This window comes from Leptidea sinapis, chromosome 9 (assembly GCF_905404315.1).
Source record: "Leptidea sinapis chromosome 9, ilLepSina1.1, whole genome shotgun sequence".
Lineage (NCBI taxonomy): Eukaryota > Metazoa > Arthropoda > Insecta > Lepidoptera > Pieridae > Leptidea > Leptidea sinapis.
In genome coordinates, this window is record NC_066273.1 from 12,811,692 (window position 1) to 12,828,677 (window position 16,986).

A 16,986-nucleotide genomic window follows, 5' to 3' on the forward strand; every position below is an offset into this window, starting at 1 on the left:
TTGGAGTAACTGCTCGAAGCCTTGTGGAGAAGATGGAACCAGATCGCGGCAGGTTCGCTGTGAGCAGGTCATCAGTAATGGGTAAGCACGCATTTATCACATCAAATGGCGTTATTATAAGTGTAAATGTTAGTTTGTTACGCTTTCACGCATAAACTACTGTAACGATTTCGATTAAATTTAGTACAGAGATGGACTAGAAATTGGAAAAGGACATAGGCTACCTTTTATGGGTGGAGGTTTGAATAGAATTTTATCACAATCAAAGATGATACAATGAAACTTTGTATGCACTTGATAAGAAATAAATAAATATTAGTTCTAGCGTTTTTGAAATTTCGATGTGTGTGGGGATGAAAAAGGGGGCGAAAGAATCCAAGTTTTCACACCTAAAAAAATGCTCCCCAAAGTAACTATTCTACGCGGACGATGTTGCGGGTGAAAGCTAGAATTTATATATTTTTATGAAAATGCGAGAATAGACGAACAGGACGTTCAGATGATGGTGATTAATACGCCCTGCCCATTACAATGCAGTGCCGCTCAGGATTCTTGGAAAGCCCAAAAATTTTGAGCGGCAATACAATTGCGCTCTTCACCTTGAGACATAATATGTTAAGTCTCATTTGCACAGTAATTTCACTAGCTACTGAAGGGCGCCCTTCAGACCGAAACACAGTAATGTTTATACATTACTGTGTTTAGTAATATATAAATTCAATTTCGACCAATATTTATGGACGATGTGGGATGGAGCCACAACCCGAGAGTCGCACAAACATACCAAGATTTGTAGATTATGCTGCATTCGGACGATTGGCTTAGTTAGAAGAGCGACGGGACGTAACCGCGAAGGCGGGTTCGAATCCCGCATCGTTCATAACTTTTCTTATAAATTATAAAAGAGATTAAACTTAATGAAGTGTGGCTTGAGATTATGCGAAATCAGACCATTTACGGAAATGACGAACAGAACTATTATTGTGGAGCCAACTAGAACTATTTCTGGTTGAAATATCTCCAAGTACTTTTTATATCCTGGTATTTAGGTGTTTGCTGTATCTCAGGCTTATTGGCAACAACAGTTCTGTTCGTGATGTTTAATCTTTCCCAATACTTTGTAGCGTGTATGCACAATACATATATAAAAGGCACATGCCATTAGAAAGATGAGAATATCTAGAATTACTATGTCTAATGAACTCACCTGAACGACAACTTCAAGCCTCGTTAATCAAGGACAAGAAAAGGTTCTATTGAGATTAATCTCAAATCAGCTTTTGAGATTACTATTTGCTTTTCAGATAAGCTTGGAATAACCAACTATTAAAGTACACTTACGCAAGGCTACCTATTGTTCCATAAGTGCATCATGTATTTTTTGAGGATGTGACTTCTAGCTTAGATTATTTTTACGTCTAGAATCTAGATAGAGCCTCTGCAATTAGGCATCGCATAACATTAGACCAGGTTTATTGCTCAAGCCTTTTTTTATGAAAATAAGGGACGAGACGAGCTGTAATTGATACGCCCCACCCATTACAATGCGGTGCCGCTCAGGAGTCTTGAAAAACCCAAAAATTCTGAGCGGCAATACAACTGCGCTCGTCATCTTGAGACACAAGATGTTAAGTCACATTTCCCAGTAATTTCACTAGCTACGGCACCCTTCAGACTGAAACACAGTAAAGTGTGCATGACAAGCTACGTCTTACACTGGCGATAATTAAGTCACTTTGTTTAAGTGTGCGTGCGTTGCTAAAAATAGAGGTTAACAGCTTACCGCTATTTTTTTCGACGTGTTCACAGCTGTCACAGTCTATCTAGAGTCTAGACGTATAAATTATTGTATAAGACTTCTAAATTCTTTGATATCTTTCAGACATTCGTCAATAGTCGATGATAAGGAATGCATCGAGCTCCACGGACGAAAACCGGCTCGATTCGAGGAATGTAACAAGAACGCAACCTGTCCAACTTGGTTCAAGGGACCATGGAAAGCTGTAAGAAATATTACTCATAATTTCAAATAATATTTGCAATAATAATTATATTTAAGACTATCATAAAAACAGTGTATTTTCTATCTTTCTCGTTGTTTTGAGAACTACGAGACGTACGAGCAGTATGTTCAACTGGTGGTAATTAATACGCCCTGCCCATTACAATGAAGTGCCGCTCAGGATTTTTGCCTATGTATTGTCCTGGTAGCATCGCGTATCTTTCTATAGTTTGGTTGTATTTGGTAGAAGAACGCCACTCATCTTCATCCTTAGTAATATTATAAATGTGAATGTAAGTTTGTTTGTTACGCTTTTACGCCGGAGCAACTGCACCGATTTTAATGAAATTACACAAGTACAGCGATAGATTAGAGCTTCGGAAAACACAAAGGTTACATTTTATCCTAGAAAAATCAATGATTCCCGCGGGATTTGTGAAAATATAATTATAATTATACCAATAGTAGGTTTAGTTTGCCATAGCAATCTTCCTCGAAATAAGATTCATATAATATGTTGGGAACGGGAGCGAAAACGGGAACCGAAACTGGAATAGGACATGAGATAAACTTCAATTCCAAACCTGCTTATTATTTTTAAAAACCCTTTCGGCCTTACAAATAAACTTGGTATAAAGTTATAACTGATGATAAACAAAGAAAATGCAAAATGTTTACAATATCGTTGACAACACTGTCAATACAATGATATTCTGAAGTTTTCCTAATGACAAGCTGCCTTGCAAATAAACGCGGGAAACGTTATACTCGTACGTCCGAACAAACCAATCGTAAGCAAAATGTCTATTTGTAAACATTTTACAAATTCTTGGTTTATGCTTAGTTATAACTTTATGCCAATTTTATTTGTAAGGCCGTTAATCTACGCGGACGAAGTTGCGGGCATCAGCTAGTTGGCTTGTAATTCTTAGTTTATTCATAATACCTGCTAAATGATTTACGTTTTCATAATTGTTCATAAGCACATTGAGGAATTTTCTAGAAACTGTGACAATCACAATGTTTACACGAGGAATAAACATAAACTTGTTATGACTACTACTCGGCTAGGTCAAGTTAGCGAGTCTTTTGTGGGGCGATGTATATGCTTTTACAACAAGATCCCAGAAAAATCTTTAAAACAAAATTATAACGATATTCAAAAGAATTGTTAAAAAACGTTTGTGTGGTTATAACATAAATGACTGTCTTAATGATACCACAGATTGGGAATAGAGCGACCGCCCTCAGGCTATTAAAAATAATAAGTTTAATTGTACAATATTACTTTGTAAACATATTTTTTGATGTAAATAAGCCTGCTTAGTTTGTTACGCCCATTCTACTCAGGCCTGAAGCGTTCTTTTTGGAATGGGTGGTAGTTTTTGACTTTCAATAAGTGATGTCACATCCTATTTTGAATAAAATATTTGAATTTGTTCAATAGTGTGACAAGCTTTGTGGTGAGGGTAAGCAAACCCGGCAAGTGGTCTGTCATCGGCGAGTCAACGGTCGAGTGGAGGTGTTTGGAGACGAGGAGTGTCCTGAAGAGAAGCCACCTGCAGAACAGCCCTGTATCCTGCATCTTTGTGTTGCAGTGGATTGGGTGCTCAGTAATTGGACGGGGGTAAGATATGAGTTACTATTAAACGTAATAGATATCAATTATTATAATAATTGTATAATTAAAATTAAAAAATCCTTACTTTTTTTATTATTTGCCTTAGATTAAGGATTGGCCTCCACTGCACTCCAGATAGATACCGCACTACCTAAGAACAATAGCTATTTTATTACAGCAACTATTAGATGCTTGTGTGCGTGGCATCTTGACACTCAATGGCATCTTTAAAATGTTTGTAACATACGCTTCGTGTTATTTTACATTGAAATTAATAAAACACAAAATACTTACTCATGATATGTGATCTCCGTGTCTCTCTAATTTCTTTTTTTTTTACTACGTAAACCGGCATTTTAGTTTGAGAGTCTGTAGTCTGAGCCGGTAGTATTAGTTGCCGCATTTTGCGACTACGCCTGTGGTATCTAGCTGGAGCGCAGCAGAGACCAATCCTTAATCGAAGTTATTTACTAATCTATTGTTAGTACTTATTGTACGTAGGTACCTATTTTTTACTCACGAACGCAGCGAAACAAATGGGATTGCTTATTGTTTCAAATGTATGTTTATAGTCGGTGTTTTTTGTAAAATATATTTTATTGTTATTTTTTTTTGTTTAATGACGATTCTCGATAGATCGAAGATTCTCAATAATGTACTTTACCACACTTTCATGTAATGATATTATTTATAGATATACTAGCTGACCCGGCAGACGCTGTTCTGTCAATAGAAAAAAAAGATGTATTCGGGAATAATGTAGTCTAAAGCCATCGGAAATGTGTAAAACGTATATCTGAATGATCATACCCTGCAACTACCGTTCTTTTAAAGTATTAAGGTGCCATAAGGATATACACATGCCATACAGTCTATTCTGTAGACTTATATAAGATACACAATTCCACCTTACATTAATTTGTTATAATATCTCAAAACGTTCAGACAGCTGTTTCGTTGAAACCTCCCAGACGGCTTACTTTTTTCCGACACCTCTAACAAACATCATTGAATACAATTTTTTTTTAATTTTTTTATTAATGTATACAAAAATCTGTACAAAAACTTTACAAATTAAAATCTAAAACCTTCCTCGACCACGCTATCATCCAATCCATTGGTGTAAAGAGCATGAAAATCAGTGCAATCGTTTTTGAGTTTATTGCGAACAGACAGACAGACAGACGCGGCAGAGGACTTTGTTTTATAATATGTTGTGACTATATAAAACAATTGCTAACACTATAAAACGACCCGTAGATTTTTTCACAAACAATATCTGATCTGAGTCATCATTTGTTCTTTGGTATTAAAAACAAACTAAACACTGACTAATTCTTAAAAACTTGGCAAATGGCTAATTTTCCTGAATAAAAATTCAGGTTAAAAATTAGGTGTGATGGCTCTTAACTAAGAAGTTCAATAACCTTGTGTAAGAAATAATAAATTAATTACTTAACGTGTATTTCATCAATAAAATAACTCTGACCGAAGATTCTGTTATAAACAAAATTCAGTTTTTTACACCCTCTTTAAGAATGTTTGTAGCACGCATTCTGTCAATTCTATGTCAAAGGTTACATTAATAAAGTTTATATTGTCCAAAGCGCTAAGGTTAGATTAGAAATAATTTTATACGGTGGTGAAGTATTCTTAACTTTTACCCCCAATTATTTTTCTTCACCTTCAATTTCCATAAGTACCTTCTCCTGACAATAACGAACACATCAAAAAAAGAATTAGCGAAATCGGTTCAGCCGTTCACGCGTGATGCCGTCAAGGGAAATAGGGATTCATGTAAATATAGATATAGCTGTAAGCATTTTTTTTTTGTTTGAATAAATTACTTTGAAAATAAATATCAAATGTTTGTGTTCCAGTGTGATACATGTTCATCTAAAAACAGAACTAGGGTAGCCCAATGCGTGACTGAAAACCGCCAAGTGGTTGATCCAAGCATGTGCAGTTATCATCAAATGCCAGTTTTGGAAGAGCCGTGCGATAAAGACAAATTACCTGATTGCGAAGTACAATGGTACGCGACCCAGTGGAGCAAAGTACGTATTATACTATTACTGATGACCCGTGGCTCATGCCTGCCAGACTAACTTTTTCGCTTATTTTTTATATGACTTCATGGGACGAGACAAGCAAGAGGTTCAGCTAATGGTAATTGATACGCCCTGCTCATTACAATGCAGTGCCGGCCAGGATTCTTGAAAAAAAAAAACAAAATTCAAAGCGGCACTACAATTCGCTCGTCGCCTTGAGACAAAAAGATGTTAAGTCTCAGTTGCCCAGTAATTTCACTAGCTACCGCCCTTCAGACTAAAACAAAATAATGCTTACACATTACTGTTTCACAGCAGAAAAAGGCACCGTTGTGGTGCTACTCCGCGATATTTGATTGAACCCAAATTTGTGAGTGGCTTCAATTTGAGATATGAGATGTAAAGTATCATTTGCCCAGTAGTTTTACTAGCTATGGCGCCCTACAATCTGAAATATTGGGCGTATGCTGAGACGTAGACGAAGCTCGCAGAGCAAGGCAGAGCAGATTTTGTGACATATGTACCTACGTACTAAGAGCTACGTAGGCTGCGGTGCAAACATGTACGGCGCAGACATGCTTCTGTCCTGCTCTGCGTCTCGTGGTAGCGCCGGTCGCGGGCACAGATTTCTGCGTGATGCATGCATGGTTTTTACCGCTAATTCAACTTTGCACACATGTTTTTTCCAGGTAATTCTTGGATCAGATTATTTAATTGAATTAGTGTGTTGTGGACATTGTTTGTGTTAAATTTATCATCCAGACTATAAAAAAAAAAACAAAAGACGCTCGTGGCCTATGTCTGCCTCGCCTTCCCTGCCCTGCTAATTCTGTACTGTGCTGTAAAAAAAGTATTATTAAAAAAATACTGCTTCAGGGCTGATACACGGCGCCGCTGTGGTGTCCACCTATACGGAATACTGTAGAACTACTAGCATAAAGAATAAAGTTATAAAAAAAACAATGTTTTATGATGTTTTTAATAATAATTAACTAGTTGACTTTACATCACTTTAGAACGGTTGAACATTAAAAATATTTTCTTCGTTTTAGTTCGGCTAGGCAATTAATGATTTTATATCGTTAAGGTTTATTTTTTCCTCTTTTTTTGTCTCAAAACGAAATAAATATAACAATATTATTATTCTTTTTATTGAATATTCGTCTACTGTCTTGGTCTTTCTGTTCAGGTAATAAAGATAATGGTCGATATAGAGATACAGATGGGAAAGTAAAGTTTATAAAAAATCTGTAAATTGTTCCCTTACTTTAATTTCTATAAATAATTTCAGTGTTCAGCGTTGTGTGGTAAAGGTAACAAAACACGTCTTGTATTCTGTGGACGATACGACGGGGTATCGGTGGAGAAGGTTGATGACAAGGAATGCAGCAAACTAGAACGATACAGCGATACCAAGGAATGCGAAGTCCCGAATGAAAAATGTCCAGCACAGTGGTTCGCGGCACCGTGGACTAATGTATGTTGAAACATTATATCGATTTATCGATTAAAATAGGAATAGGACAGGCTCTCAAAGAAAAATTTTAAGAAATAAATATTATGACTGTTCATTGTCAGTACACTTATGAAAATTTAATATACGTTCACAAAAATTACATCACCATATTGCTCATAATGGTGATTTTCATTATTATAACACTACAAATAAGGTATTGTTTGTAACTAATTCTAGCAGGCTTCATAAAATGTATACACTTTTATAATAAAGTCCCAGCCACTGTTCAGGCATTATCTATAAATAAATTTAAATATTTTATTAAAAATAGCTCTGTCGTAGTGGAGTAGTAGACTCCACAGCTGAATATCTAAGTGATCCGACAGCCTGGGACTAGATTATGATTATTTTATAGCAATAGCAATGACAGTACAATAGTGTATATTTGATTAAAACGAGCGCAAAAATAAGAATGTTGGGAGAATTTCTTGCACCGCTTCTTCTCTTTCAGAGCGCCATTTCTTTCCGAAGCGATAGTAGTGTCGTATATTAGAAATGACATCAAAAAGAATTCTAAAGTAATTAATTTTGAGAAAATAAATGAGTTTTATGCCTTTTAATAAAACTAAGTGAACCACATCAATGCTGCTGTGGCGAGTAGGTACGTAGATGCTTTAGAACGTCAGGAGATGTCCAGCCTAAAATTGGCAGACCGTTCCAGTTGTCACGTCAGCATTAGTGAAGCCATCCGCAGGACATTTGCCGCTCCGAATATACCGTCTTGATGACAGGCGTCCTGATGGCTTGACCTCCCATAAGCTCGGGGAATGCTGGTGGCCTAGGACGCGACTTGCGTCGACATTATGGTTCCTCTTAATGTCCAGGCTATTTCATTTAGTGCTGGAACTGTTGCTTTGACTGCCAAAGATAGAAAACTTAACACATATATCGGTTAACGCTATATCTTCGTGCTGTTTTGTGTCGAGTCACTTGGTTCGAGTGGTCCAGCGGTGCGGATAATTCACAAAGTACTAACTAAGCGTCTAAACAGAGGCACAGGAAACCCAAGCGCTGGCAGCTATTTCGGTCAACGGATCAGCAGAATTCTGCCAGTATTCTTGGTACATTTTTCGTAGTTTTTACTTCATGATTACAAAAGCATCGATTCCTTGTGGATGAATAAATTTAAAATCTAGTATAGGTACTATTGCAATTTACAAAAGTTACTGATATGACGTCATTCAATTATTGATGTACGCCAAACCGACTCTTCGTCATTTGGCTGTAACTCGTCGTATCACAATCTGGATATATTATAGTAAAGGAGAAGAGGGTAGTAGAATATTTCTATGCGGAAAAAAAATATTATGAATAATATTTTTGTAAATTTACATTTCAGTGTACAAAGGTATGCGGCGGCGGTGAACAGAAACGAGCAATTATGTGTCTTCGCGGTAACAAGGAGTCTAAAGACTGTGCTGAAGATTCCATTCCTGAGAACTGGCGATCATGTAATGAACAGCCCTGTGATGAAGGTAACTGTCGTATTTTATCTTAGCTGAAGAAAGGTAAAATAATAAGGAACCTCGGGTTCCCGATAATCCCAATCAATATCAGTTGTTCCTTTGTACATTTGTATTGTATAACTCACGTTTCGTCTACTAACTTGGAGTATCTATACTTATTGTTAGCTACGAGACGGGCAGATAGGTACATTTATATAACACTAATGATTTATCTTATACCTACCTACATATTTTAAACAAAAGTTCATAATGTTAATGAATTAATTTAGTTTTGACTATTTATTTACCTTGTGTTAAAATAATAGATTTTTTAAATCAATATCCATAATCAATTGTTATACTATGATGCATCACAATAACAAAACGATATTAGCGGTACTAACGGTACTACCATTACAGTCTGACAGTATGGGCGGCTAAGCTGACAGCTTAGCCGCCCATACTGTCAGACGCTGGTAATTTATTGATTAAGCCATCCGATCATGATGTGGGCAACTAACTTCATTTACCTTGGAAGATATATATATATATATAGACGACCACCAAATATTATATTTATATATATAAGAATGAATTGGTGTTCGTTAGTCTCGCTAAAACTCGAGAACGGCTGGACCGATTTGGCTAATTTGGCCTTGAATTATTTGTGGAAGTACAGGGAAGGTTTAAAAGGTAAATAAATAGGAAAATGCTCGGAATTAAATAAAAACAACAAATTTGTTTTTGCTTAGATGCGTACGCCGTCGAATTTATTGACGCAACGGTTTGACAGTTATGCTGTGAAACAATTTCATTACAACAACAGGGTGCATTTTTACGAAGCAATTCTTGATGTTATGAAATATTATTGACAAATATTATTTATTATATACAGAACAACGTCTGTCGGGTCAGCTAGTATTATATATAATATTTGGTAGTCGTCTGTTATCATATAATGCAAAACGATAGTTAGATATGAATCTTCATTACTAGTTCAAAATACAGTGTCCTAGAAATAGGTTTTTGAAGACACATAGTTCTTCGTCTACACTATTATTTAGTGATAATACTTATAGTTATACTTACAGACCAAATGCTACCATTGAATACTAAGTCTACACCCATTATGGATGATGATTACATTCTCGGGGAATGTATTGAGTACGAAAAGGACTACGAAGAAGAAGGAGCCGAAGTTATTGATGACACTCTTCCCAGTAATGAGGCAAGCTAACATATTCCTTTTCTGTTTGTTTTATGAAACTATTTAAGTTGAGTGAGTTGAGAGAGAAAAATTGTTGCTGCTGATAAATTATTTGAGCACAGAACCTGTACGGTGATTCCCGGGCTTAGATTTCAATATCGTTTTTGCAAGCTCTTTTTGTTTTTCGTAATCTATTTTTGGTACTCTCCGTTCAGTTAATTCTAAATATAGGCTGACATTATTATTTTATTATTTTTGTTTCAGCTCGACGTCATGTTTAGTGATAGCCCAGGTAACTATTGACTCTCGTAACACTAATATCCAAAAAAGTAAATAAAAAAAAAGCGTGGAAAATCTTAAAAAATCCCAAATACATTAGTAATTTATTATCCGTATTGACGATGGGTATCCTTACGCTTTGTATCTTTAAACGCAAAGCCCAACACCGATTTTGCGATTGCGTGATTTTCTGGTGGTGCATAAGAACTGCCAGTATACAAAAGACAAATAATTACAAATACATTACACAATAACGACCGTTCCCAATATACTATCTACAGATAGAGATAAATTACTACCTTCTACTGTCAGTAACTAGCTGTCAATAATGTGAAGCTGTCCCAATATACCCGATAAGTCAGTCTTATCGCCAGTTCACTGTTGCAATTTCCATAAAAACTTATTTTTTTTTTAATTTTCATAAAAGCTATACGTCGTCCCATTGACAGACAGCGTGTACGGATAAGATGAGTTACCATCGATAAGTTTATTGAGACAGAAAAGTCACCAGTAGTTCTGATTTTAATCTCAAGAACGCCACAACCGGAGATAGGCTGAATATTTGGAATGGCCGTTAGGCAACCACTGCCTGTAATATTTGTAAAGTAGTTTGCAGCAAGAGTCACCATGAAAAATTATAAAAGATTCTAGAATTTTTGGTAAAACATGCATTAAAAGTCCTCAACTCCTTAATAATTTAATAACTTCATAAGACGAGGCATACGTAATCCGAAACTTTAGATAAAGAATTGTTGTGAAATGATACTATAAAAACTGCCACAGGTAACTGCATATCTCTTTTTTCAGTTCTAGAAGGCTCTGGTGGCTGGACCGCTTTCACTGAAATTGAATCAGAATTTACTACTGAAGAAGGCTCTGGTGCAGGTATTTTTTTTGTTAATCTATATATATAAGAGATTTCCACGTATATAGTCACTCATCACAATATTTCTGGAACCATAAGCCGTAGAGACTTCAAATTTGGTAGGAATATTCCATTCGCCGAGTAGAGGTCAGCTAAGATTTCGGAATTTCGGATTTTTCGAAATTCCACCCGCAAGAGTTTTTTTTATTATGAACAGAACAACGTCTGTCGGGTCAGCTAGTTACATATAAATTATAGGATAATTTTCCACAGTTATAGGATACCAATGTTATAAAGCTTGTGTGTTGAATAGGATAGGATCAAAGGGTCCACTAAAACGAGACCATAAATTTCATTAGCCAAACAAATGTTAGACATCTTTAAAAGAATTGTTTTTAAGTTTCGCAAATACGTAATTGACATAAAAACTGTAATTATATTCTCTCTTATTTTAAAAATTGTTGGATATAGTTTTTTTGTTCTTACATTATATGATCCGTTTTCAGATATAAGTGTAACGGAGGTAACGGTAACTCTTAGCGAATTCACAACAGATACTAACACAGATGAATCTACTGATATCACTATAGCATCGACAACTTTAACAAATACCAATAAACCTTCTGAACACACTACAGAAACCGAAACAAACACCGACGAAACTACCGAAAGTACTGAAGAATCCACAACTGTAACAAACACAAACAATGATGCTGAAAGCACTATTTATTCATCAACTACTGACATTGCAACTGAGAGTACGATTGATTCCACCACTGGAACAAATATTGTAGAATATACTGAAAGTACGACCGGAACAAATACAGATAATGTAACAGAAATTAATTTAGATTCAACAACTGAAACAATTACTGATGAATCTACTGAAAGTAGTGTAGAACCCACAACTGGAACAAATATTGAAATTACTATAGTTTCAACAACTGAAACAAATACTGATGAATCTTCTGATAGTACTGTAGAAACAACTACAGATACTGCTACTGATACTACTTTAGAATCTACGACTACAACAAATAATGACAATGGAACTGAGAGTACTATAGATTCAACAACTGAAACTAATACTGATGAAACAACTGAAAGTACTGTAGAAACAACAACTGATAATACTACTGAAATAAGTATAGAATCTACCACCGGAACTAACAATGACAATGAAACTGAAAGTACTATAGATTCGACTACAGCAACAAATACTGGCGAATCTTTCGAAATTACCATAGAATCTACAACTGGTACAAATACTGACGAATCTTATGAAAGTACTATAGAATCTACAACAGGAACAAATGGAGAAAATGCTTCTGAAAGTACTTTCGAATCAACGACAGGAACAAATACTGACAATGGAACTGAAAGTACAATAGAATCCACTACTGAAACGAGTACAGATAGTACTATTGATAGTACTATTAAATTCACAACTGGAGCAAATACCGACGATGAAACTGAAAGCAGTTTAGACAGCACAACTGGAACAAATACTGACAAATCATCTCAAAGTACTGTAGAATCTACAACAGACAGCTCTACTGAAACAACTATAGAATCTACAACGGGAATGAATACGGATGAATCTACAAGTGGCACAACTGATATAGGTCTTCAGACTGGTAGCACAGAAATAGGTGTGTATTTTATAGTAGGTAATTAGTACATAAGTTATTCTTCCATAATATATTTATTCCTACACACTTAAGAGTTCTTTAGCTTGGGTATTCATCCACCTGATTTCTGTAGACGAAGTATTGATTGACTATTGAGAAGCTCTACATAAATATTTCTTTAGATAATTGACCAACGAACTTGTGGGTAACCTGATGGCCACAATAATAACCCATAATACCAATATATTTGGATGACTTTCTAAAGTACACGTATTTCACCTTTCAAGAGGAAAAGTCTCCTAGTAACATTGACTCACCATATCAATGTTTGATTAAGATTATGCAAAAGCATAGCAAAATGACCTTCCGCAAACAAACGCGATCCAATTCCACTTTTATGAAATTTTAGTAGTTATGATGAGTCAAGCAAGGCATGTTTCAAGTGATTAATGAAAATCCATAACTTTATTGCACTGTGAATGAGGTCGTCGCCAAATACGTGACATACGATGTTATGTCTAAGTAAACAAGTAATTTTGTTAGCCATGGCGCTCTTCAAGCCGAAAGATAACTAATAGTGCTCGGGAGAAAAGGGGGCAAGTACTATTGCAAATTAATACGAATTACAAGTCGTATATATTCAGCACCATAATTTATTCGTGAAATGAGACTCACTTTGTTGGACCGATAATATTGAATTGAAATTCTATATTGTTATACCTTATTAATCGTGTGTTGTAGTCTGTCTGTATCTTTTTGTTATAACCTCCTTTTACCACTCACATTATTTTACTAAAATTATTTACGATAACAGGAACAGAAATAGTCTCGACAACAGATGGTGGGTTCAGTTCGACTGAAAGCTCTACTATAACAGAAGCTGGAACAACACAGACTGGAACCAGTGAATATGCCGAAACATCTTCCACCGAATCTAACGAACCAACATCATTAACGCAAGAAAGTACTACTGAAGGTAAATAAATCAAATAAATACTATAATTCTTTCTAAAATTCATAAATCAAAGGATTATATGGCGGCCAAAACTTGGTTGTGTTTGCCTAGTCTGACGGCCAATCAGCATGTCCTAAATTTTTAGATCCATAGAAGCAATTTTTAATAAGACACGCGTAGCATCGAATATTGGGATTATATTTAATAGGTAATATTTTGAAGAGAACGGGTTTGATTTTCTGTGTGTTTTATAGATTACTCAAAACTACTTAACCGATTTTATGAATATTATCTGCAGTGATTAATATAGGCTACATTTTTTTCTAAAATTTGACACTTTCTATTTGTTCTTCGAAAGTTTCTTCAATTGGGCAGTCATTATTGGACGTGCACTGCAAAAGCTATATGGGGCTTGGCTATATAATATTAAAGAGATTCTTTGAAGTTCAAAATAGTTCAGGTTGCTCAAAAAATATTATATGCCAATCCAATTGACACTTTGTTACATTTATTACATTTAAAACATATTTACTTTTATATACTTCAACAGAATATACGTAATATTAATTAAATAGAGACAAATAAGGTTTTCGATGTAATTTAAGTCGCTAATAAGGTTGTGATATAAGTAAGCTGACATTTGAACAAACGTATTGCACAACAAAATTAAGTGGTACTTAGATTTACTTTTTCTAATAGTATCTAAATATATCTATAATATCTGTAATAATGTTCGAGATATTCATTTTTATTTTAATTATTTCTGATGTTAAATAAAAAAAAATACAAAAAAAACAACGGACTTCAAAAAACACTTTTCCAAAACAATAAATGTAATATGCACTAAAAACAAAAAAAATATTGCGTATTTTTATAGAATCTAATTAATTAATCTAATTCTAGTCACAATTATTGTTATTCTTGAAATCGGTGTCCTCCCGCCGCCTTGTCACGTTGTGCGTGCCACACAAGCATATCTCACCTACAGCTATGTATATATGTAGTTACAAACCTACCTTGGCTGACATCCACTCCAACATATCAAACGACAACAATTTAAATTATTGTTATTTTTTGACTTTTAGTGTACACACTAATAATTTGTCTAAATATATTGTGTAGACCTACTAAACTTTGCAATGCAGTAATGAACGTAAGCTAATGATTACAGACATTAGAAATTCGTTAATTTGCATCTTAGAATTGAAGAGTTTCGTTACTTTGTCATGGATTCCATGACAAAGTAACGAAACTGATTCCATTCCAAACTCTCACCAAACGACCTTTGAAGTATGTATATCCTTTCCAATAAATAATAATCATCAAAATCGGTTCGCGCGATATTGAATTATTCGTCCATTTGTCGCGCACATACTTTTAGCAAATGGTATTCTAATGGATGCCATTGTCAGATCTAGACCAAATTACAATTGGATCACACGGGAAGCACCAGCTTTCAAAAAAAGAATAATAAAAATCGGTACACACAGTCGAAAGATCTCAGGTAACAAACATAAAAAAACATATTGACGAATTGAGAACCTCCTCCTTTTTGAAGTTGGTTAAAAAGCCACCAATAGTCATCATAATATGGATAGTTAATATCTAATAGAAAATCGTGTTTTAATGGTAATTTTATGTTTTAGCTCAATTGGACTGGAAATCAACTGTGGAAGTATACACTCAACGGCAGAAATGTAAGATTAGGCGTAAGATCGCTAAATGCACGGATATTCGGATATATCCGTACGGATGCTGTCCTGACAAACGAACACCTGCGAAGGGGCCTTTCGATTTAGGTATTGGTCTTTATTTAAATATTACTTTTTCACTTCAATGTTCTTTCTTAACTAATAAATAGAGAATTGAATCATGGATGTTCCATTAACTGAATTATAATCAGCAACCGATTGCTGACAAACGGACTCAGTATCTACTATCTTAAAATTTCCTACTATGCAAGACGAAACCTAAATATGAATATGATTTATCTCCAAATAGAAATAAATTAAAAGGTGTACTTTATAGGCACTTCGCAACAAACTGTCTACAGATAGAGATAAGTTACTATCTTATACTGTAAGTAATTAGCTGCCAGTAATCTGAAGCTGTCCCAATATACCCGATAAGTCATTCTTATTGCCAATTCACTATTGCAATTTCCATACAAACTTCTATCCCTGGTAAGCTATACGTCGTCCCATTGACAGACAGCGTGTACGGATAAGATGAGTTAACGTCGATAAGTTTATTGGGACAGAAAAGTCAACGATAGTTACGATTTTTTATCTCAAGGAGATATTGGAATATTGGGAAAGGCCGTAAGTCAACGATCTGGGCACGCAATAAAAAAAAATGAATGCAACAGCTACAAAAAATAAAAGTTTACTTTTGTTGTAAGGTTGTAAGAACATTACGACGTGCGCTGACACAAAGTACGGTTGCTGTCCCGACGGTGTATCACCAGCTCTGGATGATAAAGGAGCGGGCTGTCCTGTCACACCCTGTAACGAGACGCTCTACGGCTGCTGCAAGTCTGACAACATTACTGCTGCTACTGGAAATGATGATGAAGGATGTCCCGTAATACCAGCCTGCAAGACTACAGAGTAATTTAACTAAATAGTAACAAATATTTAATGGAGTTTCAACAATTTCAAAATATTCGTTTAATTTTGTGTAAATGTGTATTTTCGAAATCTTAGGGTATCCCATGTGCTGGCCATCTCTGCTTGGTCACGTTCTTCGGTTTTGAAGGTCCTGTCCGTAATTCAAGGATTTCGTTAGGTTACTTCTTTATTGCGGTCGTAAGTGGTAGGCTAATAATTGTCAGATTGAAGATCTGGTCCGACAGTCGGCTAGGTGATCGTCTGCGTGGTCTTCTGCTTTCCACCTTGCCTATTACTATCAACTTGTCTAAATTACTCGAAAGGCGTCGGTCTAAGTGGTAAAAATACCCCAAGAACTTTTGATAGCAAATTGTGAACAATCTAGTGCCCATGCGAAGTTACTCCTCCGAGGTATCCTTCTCCAACACCACATCTCAAACGCCTCAGGGTTTTTCTTTTCTGCCGCTCGGTGCTGCTCATATGAAAATAGAAGTTCTTTCTCAGCTTTAGTCACGGATCATCGCTGTTGGTATCGACTAGTCGACGAAACTGATTTAAATAAAAAAAATCATAATGTCTCACGAAAGCGAATCTTACACAAATAATGAGGTCAAGCTCTAAAGGTTGATGCATCCAATATACGATATTTTATATTTATGCATTTAATTCTTTATTATTTTTCATGAAATAATTTATATTATTCAAACACGACTCATATATTTGATGCAGCACCTTACAACCAAATTTGTTATGTATATTACAGCGATTGTAAAATACTCTATTTGATTGAAAGAAGTGGCCGTTG

The 16,986-nt window shown here is 35.3% G+C and overlaps 2 protein-coding genes across 2 annotated transcripts in view; both read left to right on the plus strand.

Annotated features, from left to right (window-relative positions):
• Positions 1-6,965: 6,965 nt before the first annotated feature.
• Positions 6,966-16,605, plus strand: LOC126966135 (papilin-like). Its single transcript, XM_050810066.1, has 9 exons — positions 6,966-7,151; positions 8,530-8,665; positions 9,727-9,863; positions 10,107-10,134; positions 10,929-11,006; positions 11,493-12,638; positions 13,432-13,593; positions 15,219-15,371; positions 15,974-16,605. The coding sequence occupies exons 2-9, from the start codon at positions 8,572-8,574 to the stop codon at positions 16,183-16,185; spliced, it is 2,010 nt and encodes a 669-aa protein (XP_050666023.1). The 5' UTR covers positions 6,966-7,151; positions 8,530-8,571; the 3' UTR covers positions 16,186-16,605.
• LOC126966096 (papilin-like) overlaps positions 16,212-16,986 on the plus strand; it is a 29,041-nt gene continuing 28,266 nt past the window's right edge. Inside the window, exon 1 of the mRNA XM_050809971.1 lies at positions 16,212-16,216. Coding sequence (XP_050665928.1) covers positions 16,212-16,216 — 5 coding nt within the window. The remainder of the gene's footprint in view (positions 16,217-16,986) is intronic.

Excerpts from the sequence above, each read along its gene's own strand:
- LOC126966135 (XM_050810066.1), top strand. The coding sequence starts at position 8,572 with ATGTGTCTTCGCGGTAACAAGGAGTCTAAAGACTGTGCTGAAGATTCC. Across the intron at positions 11,007-11,492 it reads TGAAGAAGGCTCTGGTGCAG|ATATAAGTGTAACGGAGGTA; the intron begins GTATTTTTTTTG and ends ATCCGTTTTCAG. Across the intron at positions 13,594-15,218 it reads GCAAGAAAGTACTACTGAAG|CTCAATTGGACTGGAAATCA; the intron begins GTAAATAAATCA and ends TTTATGTTTTAG.